The 22,452-nt window shown below is 37.7% G+C and overlaps 1 protein-coding gene across 2 annotated transcripts in view; it reads left to right on the forward strand.

Annotated features, from left to right (window-relative positions):
* LOC145989965 (uncharacterized) overlaps nucleotides 1–21,007 on the forward strand; it is a 54,683-nt gene extending 33,676 nt beyond the window's left edge. For both annotated transcript variants that reach the window (XM_083125517.1, XM_083125518.1), the window contains exons 2-3: nucleotides 12,143–12,214; nucleotides 17,841–21,007. In XM_083125517.1, coding sequence (XP_082981643.1) covers nucleotides 12,143–12,214; nucleotides 17,841–18,608 — 840 coding nt within the window. In that variant the 3' untranslated portion in view covers nucleotides 18,609–21,007. The remainder of the gene's footprint in view (nucleotides 1–12,142; nucleotides 12,215–17,840) is intronic.
* The last annotated feature ends 1,445 nt before the right edge of the window (nucleotides 21,008–22,452 follow it).

A 22,452-nucleotide genomic window follows, 5' to 3' on the forward strand; every position in this document is an offset into this window, starting at 1 on the left:
CTCCCATTTTGATGGAAGTATTGTTCCAAGGTATTCATAGCTTGGGACCTGCTCAAGTTCTTTTCCATTACAGTTTATGCTTAGGTTTCCTGTTCTGCTCATCTTTATTACTTTACTCTTACTTTCATTAACCACCATTCCTTTTTCCTTTAGTGTTTCTGTCCATTCTAGTACCGGTCTTTGTAACGTTCCCTCTGTATTTGCAATATCGTCTGCATACAGCAAAGTTTGACAATACACTGGCCTCATTCTCCATATTCATACCTTGGTTTTCTCTGTTCTTCGATTACCTATTTTTATCACTTCATCCATTACTGTTATAAAGAGTAATGAGCTCAAACTGTTCACTTCTTTTACTCCTTTATCCATCGTAAAGGTTTGTGATGTTTCGCTGTTCAGTCGAACAACTCCTCGATCCTGGTGATTTCGTCGGTTGAAATTGTTACTCATTGGCAACACTGTAGGTGGGTGACCAAGACCGGGATGGGGCTATAATGCTATATTTATTAGTTTATTGACTCGCATAATCTCAATCTTAAAATGATAGTTAATTATACCATAATTGCACTTAATTTAATTACGTAGGTAAAAAAGGTAAAGGTAAAGTGTTCCCCTGTGCATAGCACCACGCCATGAAGGCGTATAGGGGTGTGGGGGTAACGCCCCACACTTTCTTGATCCGGTCGTGAGTGGGGGTGATGTGATCAGCATCACGCCCCTGACCGCCTTTACCCCCCAGGGTTTCCCCCAGGTACCCATGTTATTCGACGCTGGGTGGGCGCCAGGGCCACTTCCACCGTTAGAAAAGTTCCCGGATTTGAACCGGCCGGGGATCGAACCCGGGACCTTGAGCATGGTAGTCAGACGCGTTACCGACTGAGCCACCGCGGCCACTATTTAATTACGTAGGTTAAGGGGTAATTTTAAAATTAGTACTGTTATATTTGCATTATAATTTGTTGCCTATGACATCCCCCAGTGAAGTTAACCCCCCCTTTCCCCGAGGAAACTGATTGGATTCAAAACTGGTAGGTAATATCACATCAGCATTCTAAAAGAAAATCAGTGAAAATGTCCTGTCACGTGATGTCAGTAGAGAATATTCTCCCGTCTCGAACATTGTGTGATGAATTATAAATAAAACGTGACAGAGAAGAAAGCCAACTACGACACCAAGAAATCACTTTTCGATAAATCGATTCGTCCATTCGATTCAAGATCAACATTGAACAGTCACAATTATTTTGCAAGGACAATATTCCAAGGCACAGACTATGAACTGCAAGACGTTATCTAATCTTTCGTAAAGGTAGAAGCAAAATACGTCTTTTTGTACTCGTTATCTCATTCCCAATCTTAAAAAGGCAGACAATAATTAGAGTTGCACACTTTAAAACAGACAAGTTGCGAAATTTGTCAGGCACGAAAGGGAATATAAAAATGAAACAAAAGAAGGTGCGCTGATGCTTGCAGAGCCACCTACCATGTGATTTCACATAGTTGTTATCCACTCGGGAGCAGAAGACAGTGCCTGGGGCTATTTTACGTTGATGGCCTTGTATAAAAATCGTGAGTGGAGTGCTAAAAGCTGCTGCCCACTGTGAAGAAAGGGTTTTATTTTTTGCTCGAATATTTTTTAGATTCGTACACATCTCGAAAAACAAATGCCGGATGACCTTGAACAGCTCACAGCACTTATGTCTTAACGTTTCATGCCGCGCAGAATAAAGCATGTATTTAAAGACAAGATCAGGAAGTCTTAGCGTGTGTAAGTGCACGTTAGTATTCTATTTATGAGCAATACCTTCCTGTTATAACAATCTGAAGAATTTATAGTTTTAATCATGATTTGCTTCAAGTAGTTATCGGTGAATATAGCTTCAAGGTCATTTCGACAGTAATAATTGCTAAGAGATGCAAATTGAAATTGCATGAGCCAGCCACAGTGATGTAGTGGTTTGGTTAGCACAACGTACTGCGACTGCATTGGTACAGTGCCATAATCAGTATTCTAGAGATGGTGACTATATTTCTCAGGGTGTGGAATTATGTCGGATATATACTGTACATTCGTGTGCATCAATTTGTTAACTTCAAGTTGGTTATTGATGTACCTTTTCTCATTTTATAATTGACATTATACTGGTAATATTTTTGGTCACTATAGTACATCCTTCCACTTCCACAATAATTTCACGTAGCTCGTATTTAAGAGCTTCAAAACGCTACTGCACATACAATTTTTATATTAGATCATCAATAACACATCATATTTAATTCGTAATTGTATTTTAAGCGATAAGTACAAACTAGATATGCATCAAATAAACGCCCGAATTAACATAGAGTGAGCAATACAATTTTCACAGTTCCCATTCTCTTTGCTCGTTTGGCGCCCCATTTGACTCCGCGCCCAGGGATACCACATTTCTAGCTTGGGCACAAAATATAATTATACAAATCTAGTTTGTTGTATTGACGCAATTGCGCAGTTGCTGACTGGACGGGTCGAATTGTGAAACAGGGGTGACGCCTGCAAGTGGACCATAGACGGGAAGCAGGTTCCGTGAAATCTTCTGTTGGTGGTTAAACGTTGAAGTTTCAAAATTATTCAGTAGTTAAAACAGGGCCGACATTATCCCCGACCTCCATAGTATATGGGCCAGGTGGCCAAAATCAAGAATTCGGTATAATTTGGGGGTACTAATTTTCCTTTATGCCACAGTTATATGGGTGTGTAAGGATACCAAGAAACCATGCTTGCCATCTCAAAGTGGTAGCTAATAGAAATGGCGGCCAATCCAAGATGGCGGATGTTGACATTTGAAAAAATTACTACTATATCTCTGAAACCAATGGCCAGATCACAACGAACTGTTTTTTAAATGAAAGCTTAATATGTGTTCTATATTTAATGTCATATTTAGTGTTTCCATAGGAGCAACCGTTAAGTAGTTAATCGCGGATTAGTAAAACAAATTCGTAATTTTTATTATTAATTTTATATTTATCATTAATTTATTAATAATCTAGGCATCAGAGAAGGAAATGTTCCAAACAAACATTGTAGCGTAAACGCTTATCTTTAATTTGACATATTACACTTGTTGGTTTTCACCTTAGAATTCATATAAAACAAATGTATTATGTAGTGTGTGTATCGAATTCTTCTAGCAGCATGTGTCCTTAGTCCTATTTAATTACACGTATTGTAACTGGTATTGACTATTGAATAGTATGTTATTGTTATATACATGCAATAACATTTAATAATAATCATAATAATTGATATTAGTATTATTATTATTATTAATAGTAATAATAGTTGTTTTTGTTGTTGTAGTATTAACTAGCCATTAATTTGGTTTAATTGTTACCGATGTTCATGGAAGAATGTTGATTGATTGAAATTAAAATTTTGTATGCGTCAGCACTTGGGCTATTTTCTTCATTCATATTATATGAGGCCAAGTCCCTTACAATGTATAAAAAATCACCTTGCGTGTTTCTAAAATCTCCTTACCCAGGGTAAAAACCGAGGCGGTACTGGAGCATAGGAGATATATTCCTATGAGCAATACACAGGAGGCCATACATGCAACCATACAAAGGTGTCCTCCCCGGTGGCTTAGTGTAACGTCGTCGCCTTGTGATCAAGGGGACCCGGGTTCGATACACTGTGGAGGCACAAAGTGGTTCGGATCCCACTTTAAACTGTAGGTCCACTCCGGATTTTCCTATCTGTGCATAAAGTGTACTTAAAAAGAAATTCTCAAATCAAACAACACTACAAAGGATTGTGCTGGCTGTAGGTTCAGATGCCAGAGCCTCGTTGGTCTCCAAGACTGCAGTTGCTGAGGTGAAGTACGTGGAAATGAGGTAAACATTAGGGAATGTTCAGAAGAACATCATAACATACGTGTATACTCGTTATTAGTTATCACAGCCGAAATGTCTGCTTTCAAGAAAGTAAAAATCTCTAAAAACAGAAGACGGACCAGAGAAGTTATAGGCCTATTATATGTGGGGGAAATGCATTCACCAAAAGACATAGACAGTTTTGTACAATACTGCCTTCAGCAGAAATTTTGATTGAGAATAAAGATGCATGATTTATCGGCTGAAAAATGTCATCGCATGTGTCGAGCCAATTTCACTAATATCAAGTCCTCAAGAAGACTAAAAGCAAATGCTTCATCCTCCCAATTGTTTTCTGAAAGTCGTCCTTGCTCATCAAAGCATGCCGAGAAACCATTGAAACGGGCACTCACAGATGGACACATCGTTTGAGTCTGTGATCCTGCGCTTGAGTTGGATTACGTACATCCAAATTCACCGGCAAGCGGCGTGCTTCCGGTCGCTACACGGGCCGCTTATGAGCGGCACAATAGCTAAATAAAGGGCACTTTAATTGCCAATTCAAAGTTGTATTTTACATGACTTAGCCTTTGTACATATTGAATGCTGTTTTTCGGTCTGCAATAATCACCGTGCATCTGTTACACATAAATAATATTCATATTCACAGTATAAATAAAGTATAGAATATATTTTAACGCTTACATCATTCATTTATCAAAATATGAACACGATTGATTTCACAGAAAGCTGAATAAACTATTGAGACTTGTAGATTATCATGTTAATATACAGGAGAACTTCACGTGCAAATTAAGAACCATTAATTTGATAGAAAGCGTATTTTACCGACATGCTGTATTTTCTCAAAGTGAGAAACGAATGCAAGTAGTTCCTCTTCTGTGTCCAGCAGAAACCCTTCAAGCACTTGCAATGTTTCCAACTTCGGCATCTCTCTCATCCCAAGAATTCGCTGCAAGAAGTCCTCACTCCTTTCAACAATGTCAGAGACGGTTAAATATTCCAAATTCGGGGCACATTCCAAAATAGAAAGGACAGCTTTTCCTGTTACATTCGCAAGAAGTTCAACGGAGCTCAAATTTTGCATTGTGTCACATGGAGGTTGTTGCGGCTCCGGACTGTTGTCTTCCTTCACCGCTGAGGTTATGATAAAAAAAACAACACTCGCGTAATGATTATACGTGGCTTTATTGTATATAAAGCATGAGCGAACTGTAAATATACATAAAAATACATGAAAGTATGTAGCGTTGTGAAAAGTGATCTTTTCGCGTGCAGGTATCTGTCTCTGCTGTACGCTCGACGATGTTCTATTGTTTTTAGTAGTATTGAACGCCAATAGATGGCGCTGGTTGGCTCTTTACTTGTTATTTTGCGACTGACGGAACAGAGGTAGACCGCCATTTGGAAGACCACTCCACAAAATAGTGTGCAATTTCAATTTAAGACGACAGAGCGCTGAACACAGCTGCATGCCAGAAATATCAAAGGCGTTTTCAGAGTGAGTATTGTCAATGCTTACTTTTCTTAGTATTTTTCTTATTTCAGCTGACAGATCCCGAAAATTCTTACTCAGAATACCATAGCCGAGGCTAATGTTCATAGACTCAAGGCATCCAAAGTGGTTGAACGAACTCAGCGAAAATGAGGTCGGCTGATTGCGATGAAAATTTTTCATAGCCTACTTGTCGGAGTTTTGGGCACATCGTAATCATCATGTGAAATACAGGCTCTCGCATCGCTCGAACTTTAATTTTTGTGAGGTTTAAGGGACGAGGTGCAAAGTCTCTATTTGCTTTCTTAAGCTTGTACCACTTATTCCAGAGCTTCCATAAGAACCAGTCAGCACACTCCCCAATAGACTCTAAGTTTGGGATGAGTTCCAGTATCGCAAGTATTGGTTCGAATTTGGGTTCGTGATCAATTTTGATGTTCAGCGATTTTAGCGTGGAACACAGCGGACTCCTTGTCCTCTCGTAGAACTTCACAGGTTCCCCTTCAGGCAGCAGCTGTTCGAGCGAAGGGAAGACACCAGGAAGGTCCCAGACGACACTCTTCCATACCCTCTTATCTTCGTCAGTTTCCGCCGGATGTCGAACGAAATTTTGAGTTAGGAAATGGACTCCTTTAACGGTTACCTCCTTGGAAGATACGTCAAGGCTCTGAAGACGGGTGCAGCTCTCGCCAATGAACTTCATAATGATGTCATCGCAGATATACGTTAACTGCAGATCCACAAGGTTCTCTGCAGAAGCTAAGGTAACTCCGATCTGCTCATAGATTCTTGGTGTGAAATGAAATCGGACGATCTCAATGTGTCGGAAGATGTAACAATCAAATTGCAGCGTGCGTAAGTGTTTCCCCTCAGCGGATGCCAAATCAAAGAAGTTTTCAATGTGCTGCTGCTCGCATTGGTCGCCCGTTCTCCACACCAACTTCCTCCATCCTGTCGCGAAGAGAACCTCAGCCAACAGGAGATCTAAGGGGTAACTGCCCCACCCATGTTTATCCGATTTTTCCAGAATTTCTTCTCGTACGGTGACTGGAAGTTGGGTAAGGAAAGTCTTAATAGCGCTTTTATTTTTATCAAAATCGAAGATGTCGTCGAGTATTTTGTTGCACGATCTCGCGATTATCTTGCACTCTTTCGAGTAGCAAATTTCCTGTAGTGGTTGAAGAAGCCCTGGAGGGATCGAGCGATAAACTGAGCTATCATGGTGATGGTAAGGACACCTTTGTAATTTGATCTTCTCGTCCATTCTGTGCTCCCTGTAAATTAAATTGTTCCAAAATGAGTTCAATTATCCAACAAAACATTATGTTTCTTCGGAAACCTTAATCGTCATACTTCATTAGTGCTCGACATTTGAATCAAGTCCAGATAAGTGAGTACTTTCGTATGCAGGGTATCTTTATGGCATGTAAAAACTATAATTCTCCCCTCTAGTAACCACACTCAGGTGATATTTATACCCAAATAGACAGACTGAGAATATTATGACTATCATATTTTTGTAACATTCATAAATGTAATTGTTTTAATGATAAAAATATCTGATAAGAAGAGAGTAATTTCATCATCACTGTTACTGTTTTAAGAATGTATTATGGGATATATATATAATATACGAACTCGTAAGTTGATTTCTGTATTTAATTTCTTAAAAGAATTTATATATTTTGTGCTTGCTGCTACTTTAAAACCTAACAGCAACAATATATATGGCAGGAACATAGACGTAAAATTTTCAACCTGAAAATTTCCACTCTGTGAATCGAACCAGGCTCTCACTCATGGGTCAAATGACCCTAACAACTGGACCACTGTGGCTATCCTGTATGATATGTTAAACAATATATTAGATAACTATGAAAGTCCTGTGTGTTCGTGGACGTGGACGTCACACGTCGGCATGACAGTTGCATTTCTGACTAGCGTGTCAGTGATAATTCTATAATTGCTTGTAAAAGTGCGCATGCGTGAATAATTTAGAGGAAAATGTAGCAATATGACTGAATTTATGATTAACATTGACAAAAAAAGATTTATTTTTAATGCGTATCCACTGGACATTTTCGTTATGGTCGATCTATACACTTTTGTGATAAATTATAGATCTAAGTGTTGCTTGTCATATTAAGTAACCAACGATTATTTTACGACTTGTTAATCATGAAGGAACCTAAAATATAATGTATCTCGTGCTGTAAGTCAAACTGCCCCTGGTGGTTGGAAAATACTTAGTACTTACCGCTATTTTCGAAGGTTCCTTGCAGGGAATAAGGTGGTATTATATGCTAAAGCTATTACTACGCAACGCTGATTTGTATGTCTTTCAAACTCAACAATGCGTTCTCGTTCATAATGAGATAAAACGGAAAAGATATTTCGACAACATTTCCAATAGTTACAGTCCCCAAAAGTGTATTGCAGGCTCTTATGTACTTAACATTATTTGAAAAACTAGAATTACGAACAACATAATATTTGAAAGTGGCTGGCAAGGTGAAAACATGCAACATAAAACGATATTGGAACAAGGACAGTAATATCTTATGCACCTGTACTTAAATGAAGGGTGTATTATGTACTGCAAGGAACTGGTCCTACGTCAGTACATCACGGTGGCGAAGAAGGTTATGTAGCATAATCGAAACAAGCGTATATGTGCTCACGCACTTGAACGTAACGACCCACGCGCGTCGTATAGCCTGACCCACGAATCTCTGCCGCGATCGGCGCAGCAGTTGCTAATCTGTTCGATAGTAAAATCGCTACAGTGCGCCGAGGCACAGCTGTTCGTAGAACAAGCAAATTAGAGAACTCAGCTCTAACGTTGCTACTGCTCTGGCCACAAGCTACAGCCGTCTCACCAATCTGACGCTTCGTCGCGCACATGCTCGCTCACAAGTCTACTTCGCTACACTTTTGTAGTGCAGGTGCATCCCAGTGTCAGGTTGTTGCACAGTGGGCCAGAATTCTAAAAATGGCGACATAAATCTGGCTAGGTGATAGAAGATATTTCACAGTGTAACGCAAAATAATGCATAAAAAACATAAAACGATTGAAATTCTGTGAGCATTCACATGATGGCAGTGCAAAATAATAAAGTAACGTCATTTGTAAATAGAATTTCTGTGCTCGTGTACTGACAGAAACAGCAGTTTTCAATATCACATAAAATCAGGGTTGTTAAAGGTTCAGGAATTTTAAATAAATTGAATTCCGGTCCAGGAGAGAAAAATATGCAAGCGTAAATGGGTACTGGACCGTAAAGAACCTTTTTATCTGTAAAGAATTTCAATTCGGTCCAGGAACATTTTTCTGGATCAATTGAAAAACGGTCCAGAAACCGTTTTTCCAGATGAATTTAAATACGGTCCAGGAACATATTTTTCCGGATCAATTTAAATACGGTTCAGAAATATTTTTTTAAAATAAAACAATACACAACGTGGACCGAATTTAAATTGTGCGAGGAGAAAGGTTGCGCAACCCAATAGAACCCATTAGATTTTATGTTTTCCTGGACCCTTAACAACCCTTCCATAAAATCAGTTAAATGCTGTGCTTGTAGACATAATTAAACAACGAAATGGAGCCACGGTGGTTCAGCCGGTAGGGTATGGCGTCCGACTGCCAAGCGAGAGACCCTGGTTCAATTCTCGAGGTGGGTGATGTAAAGTCGGAATTTTTCCGGCCTTTTCCCTGCATAAAAGCGTCTCGGAGGTTTACACAGCATCTAATAAATTGGCACCTTGGAGAGGGGGGGCACGGGACGTGGTGACCCGAGATCGTGAACGTGTGGAGCCTCCACACACCGCCACCATTTTTTCGGCGCAGTGTGCACGGGGAGCCTCACCTAACTTTTATCTTTCATCGAGTGATATCTGGGTGTGCAGGAGGATGGAGACTATAACACGGAGGGGCTATAGAACATATCCTCACCTATCGTTGTGGGCGCACCCCTGTTCCCAGCAGCACGACTGGATACAAATAATTCTAAGTCAAACCTCCCTGAAGGAGTGGTTAGCACAGCGCACTACGACGCCAGGGGTCCCGGGTTCTAATCCCGGCCTGGGCAGTAGTGTTCTTTGTGAGTGTGAAATCAATCATTCGTCAAAATCATCATTACATCACTCAACCTGATCTTAACTATTAACCAAAAGTGACACAAAAATGAAGCAAATCAATCAGTCAATAATTCAAAGGGAAGGCGACCAATGCTGCTGTGTTAAAATTCAGGTTTTTTGTCTCAATATCACAACGGTAAAGCTACAATTGGCCAAAAAAGAGGTTCCGGGGGTCTCCCCTTGGACATAGCTAAAATCATATCGCCTTCATTTCTAGTAAAATATTGCATAAGTTTCTTCCTTAGATTTTAAATTAGGCTATATATTTATTTTCTTTTTATTTGGCCTCCCTATTGCGTAATGGTAATTTCGTCGCCATTTAATCAAGGTGCCCCGGGTTCAGTACTCCGTAGAGGCACATAGTGGTTCGAATCTAACTTTAAACTGTACGTCCAGTCGCGATTAGCCAATCTGTGCAATAAGTGGATCTAAAACAAACTTCAATTTTCTTCCTTACTCACTGATATTTTAATAGTTTCATGTACGTTGTAATCTGTGTTTCATCTGTGCTTCAACGTATAGGAAATAAACACTGACTCAAACTTCTAATTTTCAAATACCCTAGATGTTAACAAATAATTTAGAATGTACCGTTGAACTGCTGTAAAACATATTTTTACAGCGAGGAGTGCAGATTGATAGTAAATCAGGGACGGCGACAGGGGTGGACACGGGTGGGCAAGCGCCCACCCAAAAAATCGTGTGCCCACCCGATTGCCCATCCAATCAAATTCACTAAGTACATATACTTAGAGATATGTGAATGTTGCAATAAATAAGTGTACTGGTGTTCATTACATGTATATTTTACTATACTAGAAATGTTCACATATCATTTCATAAATAGCCGATTTAACTTTGTCATTAGAAAGCAAAAGGAATTACTAAAGATCTTGAAACAAGAAAACTGTGACCAATTGAATACTTCTATGATTAGAAGCAGGTAGTGATCTTAGGAGGCGAAATATTATGCAGGATATGGTCAAGATGAGATCAGGATTTAGGGTGACCTTGAGGGCTGCAGCTCCAGGCCTTCACTGGGGAAAAAACTGCTTCGAAAAGTACCACATAAAGAAAAGATTAGGTACTTCGGATGTGATGAAAAATGTAGAAATACGTATAACTAACCACCTCATGTAGCTTGGCGAAAAGTTATAACTGAAATTGTGGAGGGGATTGGGGTGGGGTCTTGGTGATGTAAGCTCCGGGTCTTCACATATATAAATCCCGGCCTGCGCATGAATAAAATAATCTCTAAATAAACAAATAAAAGCCTCGTGTCTATAAACACCAATGCGATTCATTGTTTAAAATTTTTCGTATATGATCATAGGTCAAGAAAAATACTACTGTTACGCTTTACTTTATTATTATTATTTCTTTAGAGTGGGCGAGAAAGGGGAATTTTGGCTCTTGCATAGGGAAATTGTGCATTCAGATTGAGCAACACTGTCGAATGGTACAGCCATAAGTATTTGAGGGGGGAAATCTACACATTCTGGATTTCTTGGTCCACCTGGATAATATGTCATACGAATGCATCGCTGAAGAAATAATCACATGTTAAAACAGCCAACAATCATTCTCAGTGAGCGATTACTCTATCTCATGTCTTGGAGGAGACTCTGTGAAGGTCAATGACATCCTGTAGAGTGAACTCAGGCGGTTGACCGTTGCTGGGATCAGTGGCTTGTAGATGTGATCTTGCCTTACCCTTGTCTATGAGATTCTACTGATGCTAATGTCATGATGAGAGTTTAGAACAGTGTTGCCACGTATAGGGAATTTTGCCTTTGCGCAGGGATATTGAAGCTAAAATTTAGGTGGAAAGGGTAAAAGGGGAATTTTATATCAAAATTGCAGGAAAATTGGTAAATACTCCAAGTGGACTATGATTGATTGGTTGATTAATTGAATTAGGTTATTTTACGTTGCTTCTCTGCGACCTAATCGCGACGATGAATGATGTGATAAAATTGATGATGGAGCACTCACATAGAACATAATCAATCCTATTATTTTTGTAAGTTGATATTCTCTGTCACAGAAAGTAAAGAATAGTAAGAATGGGGTTGGTTTTAAGATCACGATCCCCCCTCCCTCTCGTAACTGTGACCTAAACCTTATATAAGACAAGATACAAGGAGTTAAAAGATGTACAAATTCAGTATGAGAACAAAACCGTCACAAATATCCAGTTTCCGAACTGCCACACTTTCTGGACGCCGAATCAGGAACGAAGTTGACAGGCGACCCAATACTTGGTAAAGAATGTAATTTCATTAGCAATATGCTTACAGGCCTGGGAGGTCCTCCTTTCATAAGTACAGCATAATTCACACATCGTGGAAAAATAATTTCTTCAAAAACAAAGGATAATTTTTTTTGTTGTCCAGACAATGAGATGGTATTTGTTATTTTTACCTAGAGGGCAATGTTGAAAACCAGTTTTTCTTCCACCGACCCAATTTGATTTCTCGTCTTGTTGCACGATTTACGCTGCACACGAGCACTTTCATATAATGATTTTTAAAAAATTGTATCAATGTTCTGCTTTATATTAGTAACACTCAAACTAAATCTCACTGCAGAGCAAGCTTTATAACTTTCATTTTCTCTTTTTTCCAGATCGTTTCGTTGTTCCTGGTCGCTTGCGTCAGCTCGCAGGTATTGTTGCCGACCTTCGTTCAACCAGTAGAGGTAAATATCGTTCATATCCTGCCTCTGGTGTAAGGAACTTATGTAGCTGTTTGAAGAAAGGGAAATTCAGGGTGTTCGGTGGGCGTTCAGTGGCGCCGCCAACACCATGGAATGAAAACTAATAGATTTCAAGACATCAAACGATAGACCACGACCATTTAGTGCTTCCTTATCGATTTTTTTTTTTTTTGCTTTCTTGCGAATGGCAATCATTCTGATTGAATTAATTATTATGAATTAGATACGTTCACAGACAGAGTTATTTAACCTGTAAATTCAGATGGCGATTCATGTGTTGTGAAGTAAATATACAATTTTCTCATTCAAATCTGACATATTGCTACACGGAAGTTTTACTCAAGGTTATTAGAAACATAGATATTTAGTAGATGGATTGTTTCCTTTGTGATGACGTAACGACGGTAGAAAGTAAATTCATCCATGAAACGAATACGAAATCTATGCCCTAGTATTGCACTATGCAGATAGGAAAATAGACAACTCAACACACGAAACCGAGTATACAATTTGCGCATTTTCTGGTGTCAGTTGCCTTTCTCTTTATAAAAATTAAACCTATACATAGAGTTTCACATTTGAGATAAATTGAATGTAGCTATCTATTATACATAACTTGATACCAACATTATTGTCCGATGTTCAAAATGAGCAATATGAGAAATTTTTGTTTCGATATTTTACAATATAAGCATTGTTTTATAACTTAAAGTTGCCGTCTAAAACCGTTTGATGGTGCTAGTGACTTCCACATTCGGTTTTCCATTCGCTAAGGTAAATGTTGTTACCTAGAGTTTGTTCTTCTTTAGGTATTTAAGTTAAATATTGCGACACTATAGTTTCACATTCTAATGATACATTAACCTTGCTATAAGTACGCCATTTATACAAAACAAAAAAGTGTCACCTTAGAGAGAGGGCGGGGGTGATTTTATTGTTATTTCACTTCTTTTCACAACCTTTATCGTGGTTCGAGATAAATAAAATTTCTCTAAAATAACACTTGATTCAGGCACGTAGCCAGGAGGAGGGCTCAGAGGGGTGAAGCCTTCCCCAAAATCCTACAAATATCTAATTTAAATAGTGTATAGTGGTCATTAATTTTACTTCCTTAGCAGTATTAAGCATATTGTGTAATAAGGTGTAATATACTGAGAAATTCGTATTCAGGGCTTCTAACCCCCTACACTTTTTCGCTTTTATATGGCTGCTGCTGATAAGGGATGACCCCTCACCCCGAAATAAAATTCTGGCTATACGACTCTGACATGATTATACATTATGCTTTCATATTTTGTATTTAGTACTACGAAGAAATAATTTTGTAGAAATCTATTGCCAAAAAATATTGGTCGCAATGCAAAATGCTAACTTAAGACTTCCCTCCTCAAAACGTTTAACACGGATAGTTGGCCATGTTTGATGTGTGATTTTGAAGACAAATAAAATGTGATCGAATTTTTAAAAAGAAGGACGAGAAAGCAAGAGAAGAAGAAAAGGAAAGGGTAGTAAATTAGGAAAAAGGGTTAAAAAGAAGGTGAGAAAAATGTAGACGAAAAATGCCGAAAATAGAGGAAACAGAAAAGAACCCAAAAATAAAGTAGGCCTATTTGTCGCCATACACGTGCACCAAACATTTCAAAATATATGCATACAAAAATCAGAAAACAAAGAACCAAACTAAAACAAAAAATAAGTTAAGAAAGTGCAACTGTAATAATATAAAATATAATATGAAGATGAGCACTGTTGAAGAAAATGTACCTAGGTGTTGTACTAAGAACATCAAAGGTAGTTCGACAGTTATGGCTGACATCTTGAGGATTTGGAACGTTTATTTTAGTGCTGGAAAGAAAATGACGAGGTTTCATATTTGGTGTGAGTATTCTCTGTGCAGCCTGGGTAAAATTGATTGCATTTTGGGCGGTAAGTCGGGGTCTATAAGGATGTGAGGGAGGAAAGGGCAATTCGGTAATTTGACGAGAAATTTCAGATAACGAAATGCTAGGGTTTATGGAAGGCAGAGGCTGTTCAGAAGAAAGCACACGTTCTCATGAGAGCACGTTCAACTAACACTTCAACTACATACGCATTGTCTTTCCTTCCCTAATTCTCTAGCTATCGACTTCATCTGTCTTATTTAACTAATAAAAATATTGTATATTACCTTTCGGGAAAAGGTTTATTTTGTTAATACTTTTTCACAAAATCAAATTTTATACACATTAGCGTTTCTTATTTAAGAGAAAAAAAAAATAATAATTTAAAAAAACTATATTTCTTGATAGTAAAAAAAAACCGACCCCGTGGCGGAGTGGTCATCACTTCGCCCTACGACGCCAGGGGGTCCCGGGTTCGAATCCCGGCCTGAGCATGATAGTGTCCATTCATCAATTTCATCATATCACTCATTCCCATCTTCACAAATTAAGCAAAAGTGCCACAAATAGCCAAGCGAAGTAAAGCAAATCAAATCAAACTTATTTAAGAAAACTATAACTAACTATTTCTATGGAATGGCTGTTCAAATTCGTTGAACGTCTGCTGGCATGTCTTATATTAAACTTTCGGAAGCTGTCAATAAACAATAACCTGAGCGCAATTAATAATTTCACAAACGTAGATGGAGTTGAAAGTGAGGATCTAATGAAAGTATTGTTCTAAAAAAGCGAAAGTTATGTCATTAGAAAAGAGATAGGTGGGGCAAATCACCCCTGGCAGAAATGATGAAAATCTTCTTTTACAGAAAAATTAATTATATTTTACTTCCCACAACATAGTAACAATATTCTGTATCACTAACTTCGTAGCAACATCGTTGGTATCTGCTAACCTAAACAGTATAACAGTAAGGATAAACATAACCATAACTTGTTATCGTAGAATATGGTTCTAGATCTATTTACACCTTGCAGTTTCAAACTTATTCTCTTAGTTAATTTAGCACTTACCGTAAGGCAGTGTTTTTCGAATTGGCCTAGGTTTGTTTATTTGACTGCCTGAAAATATAAAATAGGGACGTAAGTAATGAAATATAAGTTATAGGGATTGTAAAACTGATAGTAAGCAGAATTATTTGGCTTTAAAAATGTTACATAAGATGTACAGTATAGTATAATATGAAAAGATAAAACTACCTCCTGCACATTACAATCTGTCGTGAAGGAATGGGGGGAGGGGGTGGATGTGCCATTTGTGGAGGCGATGTGATCAGCACCAAACTCCGGCCGCCTTAACCCTCCCCTTCCGCAGGGTTAGTTACTCCCAGATGTCCATTTGGTAGAGGCTGGGTGGACCCCGGAGCCAATACATGCAAGGACATTGGAAGAAAAAGTTCCCCAGCCGAAGTCACCCACCCCTGGAATCGAACCAGAATCTTCAAAGTGCCAGTGAGACCCCTTACCAACAGGACCACCGCATCTTGCACTCACTCTATATATTTATACACAATTGGATGCGAACAATATATGATTCAATTACTTGTATATGAACCATTTGCACTTAATAATGTCTGCACAATGTATGTAGTATAACAATCACCATTTATAAATGCATGCTTTAACATACAACTTTGCTTTTAGCGGAAAACCCGCCGTAATATGCTGTGGTTTCTGTTTTTTAAAAGAAATTGCCCGCCACTTTCTTAAGTGGAAGACAATCAAAACTTTGTATTTATTTCCATGCATTTACTTTATTATTGTTTTATGTTTTAAGTGTTCGAAAATTTGATGCATGTACTATTGCTCATGATATTAACACGATTTATTATGTAAATATTTTAAATGGTTATATTAATAACAATAGAAGGATGCCCCAAAAGTTAGAGTACACGAGAACACAACATTAATTGTAATATAATTTTCTTTAATCCATTTCTGACTCTTAATGTTTTGTTAATGTTATTTCACTCTAGCAACATTTTGTTACTGGCACATATCAAAGCAGTAGTAAGAAAGTACATTATGTACAGTGGGATCCATGAGTATTACCGTGCAAATTGTCCATCACCATGTTCGTGCATCTTATTTGATCCAATAAGAGCTTCAATAATTAAAAGAAAACTCAAAACAAGCTGATGACAACTTCTGAACCAGTATACATAAAAATCTATCGCTTAGAAACACATAGGATGTAAGAGAAAAATTAATGAAAATAGTCATGGACAATTTGCAGGGTAATACTCATGGATCCCACTGTACGTACATTATACAGATATAACAATATTCTTTGCAAAAGACTGGAAAGATATTACACACTAACTACAAAATCATTACTTCAGAGAGATTTTAATTTGGTGTTTCATTCTAATTTACTAACAAAGTATAGTGCACATGATTTCGTAAATACGTAGTTTTCAAACAAGTCATCTGTACAGAATTTTAATAGATAGGTGAAAGATAGTTATTTTTAGATCTTTATATACGTCCCTCATACATTACGCTGGCTGAATGTTTTCCGCTAAAATAAAATTCAACGTCACATGAACAATATATTTTCAATTTGAAATCAATTTCCATCAGTCAAGCTAATCTACTTGTTTACGCCAACAACAGTAAGTTCATAGGAAACATTATATCAAGTTGTTAGGTATTGCATGAATCACACTTTATCCTTCCCTGTTGTATTTCTCATCCAATATTACCTGGATACATTTACGAAGAAACTTTTAGCCACGCGACAAAAAACACTGGCACGAACCGTCTGATAAATATTTAAGTATTAATTGCACATATCTTGTACGTAATAGTTATAAACAAGATAGAGAGAGACAACAACGTGCATCTGCTTTTCAAATAATTCTAGTTGTATTGCAACCCGATTGTTTAATGCAGTTGTAGTGTACACATATATTTATGAACAAATGTATATATTTAATATATTTTATTCTAATATTTCTGTATAAAAATTACTCTCTTCAATGTTACTGTTAATGTTCTTTACAAGGATATGTCCAAAGTCCCATTATGTGACTGTGAACAAAATAGCTGTAAAATATTTCTCGTTGTGGCTTTTAAATATCTGTTCAAGTATCGAATTTATCTTATTAGTAGATATATTATACTCTATCCCGGGGATTCTGTGGAGCAAGACCGCACATAAGAGAAAAAAGGAAGTGGACAGAGTGAAGCAATACACGCTGTTTCAAAGGCTGATGACTGCAGTCGCTTTACCTTCCTCCACGCAATCCCGTTCCCTCGTACTTGTTCATTGGTCGAGCCCTCTCGTGTCAGAACTTGTGCAGAAACTTACTTTCGTTCGTTTGCTCCAGAGATTTCCGGGACAGAGTATATGTATTATTCTTTCGTTAAAAGTATACTTTATTCGAAGAAAAAGGCTAGGCAATACTGGATCTGCAGTTTGAAGTGAGATCTGCATCAGTGAAATATGTGTCCGCTAGGAATCGAACCTTAGAACTATTGATTACAGCGCGGTAACATTAATTTTTACGCCACTGAGGATTGTTAGACTTTGGAACAAATTAATTTTGCAAAAATCACTTTTGTTTTTGTCATTTCTATAGTCAAAGGGACTTTGGACTCATCCTGGTTCAGCTGCTCTTCCATGTCACTGTTGAAAATCTTTCACTTGTTTCCTGCTTTCTTTCCAGGAGTTCGATGATAATGTCCCCAGGGAGAAAAGAGGACTTATTCGTGACTTGCTCTATAGTATACTTAGGGGTGACTCTCCGAATGTTGGTGTGAACGTGAATACCAGACGAGGCACTGCAGTCAATGTGGGAGTGAAACCTGATAATGTTGGGGTTGATGTTGACACCAAGAGGCATCCTGCTGACGCTGCGATCAAACCAACCAATGTCAAAGTCAATGTCGGTTCCAGAATCAGCAACGACGTGAATCCAAATTCAGGCTCCGACATCGTTGCCGTCGGTGTCAACAAGGACGCCAACAAGAATGGCAATGTCAATGTTGACGTGCTGCGTGGATTTGTCGACGTCGGCGTCAACAGAAGAAACGACGTCAAGGCCACCAATGTCAAGGTTGGCGACAACGGCGGCATCGTCAACGTCGGAGTGAGAAAACCTGGCGACGTTGGCGTCAATGTCTTGAACGGGTTCGTGGACGTTGGGGTCAACAAGAACGCCAACGGACGCTCATCAACAGGAGTCAGAGTGGGCAACAATGGAGGCATTGTGAACGTTGGCGTGAGGAAGCCTGGTGACGTCGGCGTGAATGTCCTCAGAGGATTGGTCGACGTTGACGTCAGTCACACGGGAAACAATCCCAAGAGCAGAAACGTACTCGTAGACGTACTGAGGGGTTTCGTCAATGTCGACGTCAGAAGAGACAACAACGGCAGACCTACGCGTGTCAAAGTCAGCTTGGCCGGAATGCCCATCGTCAACTTGGGCAACTAATGAGTGAAAAACTATGTTCGACCTTGAGTGACGTGTGAGTACGTAATCCTTGGAGTCACCGAGACGGATGTCTGAAATGATCGCTTTGATACCTGCAGATATTCGAACTATGTATATCTATCCTGTCCTAAGTAGAAGCCCGCGAAAACATCACTATATGAACATTACGAAGTATCAAAGAGGCAGGACTTATGCAACAAACCTACAGCTTGGGGGCTACAATCTTTGAGGAAAATAGTGTTCGAGAATATATCGAAGGTGTAAAGTTCTTAATACTTGATGTTTTCTTGGGCAGTTACACATTGCGTGTGCAAGTAGTTTTGGATTAAGAGGCAAATTATAGGAATTTGACTTTAGCTTAGAACTTCACAGAGGAAGCATTACTTCTCATTGCACATCCCATATTTGTAACACTTCATATTTTCACAATAACATCTTGTGATCCTTGACTGTGATGTTTTTCTAATTTTCTAATTAAAATTGAATTGTGGTTGTACAGCACCAATTTTGGCATTTTGAAAACTCAAGAGGTTCATCAACACAACAGGCATTACACTGATCATTACATCATGCGAATTAAATTCTCATTACACTTGAATTATACGCAGACGCTCATTAGCATTAATTTCAAGTTATAATGATCAACTGGGGTAGGATAGAATACACGTTTCCTTACAGTATTACAACAACGCTTTCCACTTCTTGCTCTATTAATTTCTGTTTCAAATTGCATTTGGTCTATAAACATTAAATCATTTTTAACAAAAACGAATCGAAATCAACAAGCGTAAAACTGTTAAACATTATGTTCTCTCGAGGATAAAGGGTCCCTGTAATCTCTTTGAAGAACACTATCTCATTCCTGTGAGTGTAGAGTTTAGTCACAATCCACTTCAAGAATGAGGCAAATTACGTGGGGTCTAAGATGGCATTTGTGGTTGTAGCATAGGGACATAGTACTCTTTACAGCAATCCAATACACAACTTGTAAGTAAACTGTTGACATTTCTTTTCTTGTTGTTTTGACTGTCATTGCAGGTTTCTGCCAATTCTTACTTCATGCACAGCCAAGAACCTGTCTATCAGCAAAGAGGAGTTTTCGATCAAATCGTGACAATCATTCAGTCATTTGTTCCTACAGTAAACGTTCAAGTGAATCGGCCAGGAAAACCAACAGTTAACGTGGAGGTAGTCCGACCGGAAGAAGGAAAACCACCAGCAATCAATGTCAATGTTGAAAGACCTGGAAGCAACACATCCAGCACAGAAAGTAGCATCCAGAGCACCTCACAGTCGCCAAATGACAATGTGTATTATCCATCGAAGCCTACGAATGTCAATGTGGATGTCGGTGGCGGGCAGGTTCTGGTGAATGTTCACCGTCCACAGAAAACGAAGCCTGCTAGCGTTCTTGTCAAAGCTCCTTTCTTTGGATTTCTTTTCAATTCTGCACATAGACCTTACTACTAAATTACACATATATTCTTTGTACGCATACTTCTTCCTAAATCCATATTGTTATTGAATAATTGCGGAAGTCAAGAAAGGGTGATTCGAAAAGTCATTATAAGGTGCACCCTAACAGGGTAAAAGAATAATTTTCGTCTCTGTAGAGGCTTGTTTTGATTACTCGCAGTTTATCCCTAGTTAGCTTTAGAAACGACAAAATGTAAATTCATCAGCAAGGATTTCTTATCTACTGCTAATCAATTACTATCTTCAACGGTAGATCATCAGAAATAAAATATGTTTCCAAAACAATGAAATCTGATTGTTTCTAGGTTTAACTTTTGATATACTTCTTTGACTTCTCGGTCAATTTCCAGAAACAATTTTTGATTTAAATGCATTGAAAATGTCGAAACACTTTTAAAAAGTGCAACAGTATTCCAACATATTCCAACACATTCCCAAAATTTTGAAACATTGTGGAACAAACTTAGTGATCGAAAGGAGTTTCTGCATTCAATTTTTTACAACCGCACTTTACAACTTCTTCTTGAAAGAAAGAATTCTGCTTGTATTATGCTCTAAAGAAAGAAAAATACAATGTGTATGATTGACAAATAGAATAATTTAACTGTTTTACTTATTCAATACAGTTAACATAACAGTGTTCACAATTTATTATTTTCTTAAACTTATATATTTTTCCATGACAAACTTATAGTATTATCACGACATTGGCTCCATTTCATAAATCCGTGTACTCTGAATTTCCTTAATCCTTATTTGCTACAACACACAAATACGCAGTTATTTCCCTGTGATATGGAAGAAATGGTGATGTTAAGTAGTATTGTGCAATATGACAAGTAAAATACTTTAATTTATGTAGCTTATTGGTCATATTTTACTGAAAATGTATTTGTTATGACATTAAAAATTAAAAACACAGAGCTCGTGTTTTTATTCTAGGAGTAATCTGAAATACACAATATTTATGTATAAAGTAAATTATTGATATTAGATATTAACACAGGAAATTACAAAATTAAATATTTGTGAAACCTCAGCTTATATTAATCAAAAAGATAATATTTTTCGACTTCTCTTCAAAAGTAATGCATTACTTACATTAACCCTTTATGTCTATGATAAATGAATTAACATTGATGTGAAACTGAACGATCATATTAAAAGTTAAACACTGATTAATGCAAGATACCTTACATTTTAAAACATTTACAAAGATTTATTTTTCCTTATTTGCAACTCTCGTATTTGTAAGAGTTAGTTTCGTATGATTATAATAAAATGCAAGAACAATGAAACTTTAATTTAATTCTTGATAGTATCGCCTTGATCACGGTACTCAACCAAAACAATACAAAGTGAAAGGACTTGGGAAGTAAATCAAGTAAACAAATGGACATATTTAAAACATCATGACAGGAAGTTACAGCGTGAGAGATGTGCATACAAGAAACAGCCAGGTGTAATATAGGGTAAGTTACATGTACACCTACTACACACGTGTTCCGCTATGTAAGAGCTATCATAATTGTCAGTATTTATCAGAATGGATGAGTCAAAGTCAAATCTATATACTTTTTCACTCTGGGCTGCTTGTTTCTCTTATTTGTACTATCTTGTAGTGTTGCCAGTCACTTTGAAATAATTCGCACTGTTTCTGCTGTTCATATTGTGACCACTGATGCATACAACTCAAATATGTACACTGATGAATATTCAAGAGATTAGTGAACGAAACTAGCATGATGCAAGAGAAGTTTAAATTTGTAAAAGAATAAAGATCAGAAATAGAGATGTGACATCTTAGAGGGGATATGCCAGTTTATTTTAAGGAAAACAAGGAGAATCACCAGAATTGGAACGGGTTATAAGCCCATCGTGAAAAATTGAAATCCACAGTCATGCTCATTCAAATATAGTGCACTCGACCAGTGCTCAAGATCACTTATAAATAGGACAATACATCTAATGACTTAAAAATTGCTTTCAAAATGCCTAATAAAAATGCACTTTTGTCCTAATAATAGTAACAACGACACATTAAAAAACATTTCGCTATTATTAATTCCTTAAATGAGTTAATTTTAAACAGTAATTTAATAGATGAAAGTGCAAAATATTTAAATTTACTATAACTCGTTCTGGAAATGGCGGGAGGTTGGGGTCATATAAAATGACTCTGATTTGGCAAATGTATTCAATTTAAAATCAGTTGACAACATTATATTATCATGTATTATTATTGAAGACATGAATCGGAGATGCCTTTCACAATAAATCTGAATTATAATGAACAGTAAATACTTGACGAAGTCAAATAGAAATCTACTAGAGCTCTCGTCACGAAAACCGTCCAGTCAAGGTCACG

Source organism: Lepisma saccharinum, chromosome 7 (assembly GCF_977018435.1).
Source record: "Lepisma saccharinum chromosome 7, izLepSacc3.1, whole genome shotgun sequence".
Taxonomy (NCBI): domain Eukaryota; kingdom Metazoa; phylum Arthropoda; class Insecta; order Zygentoma; family Lepismatidae; genus Lepisma; species Lepisma saccharinum.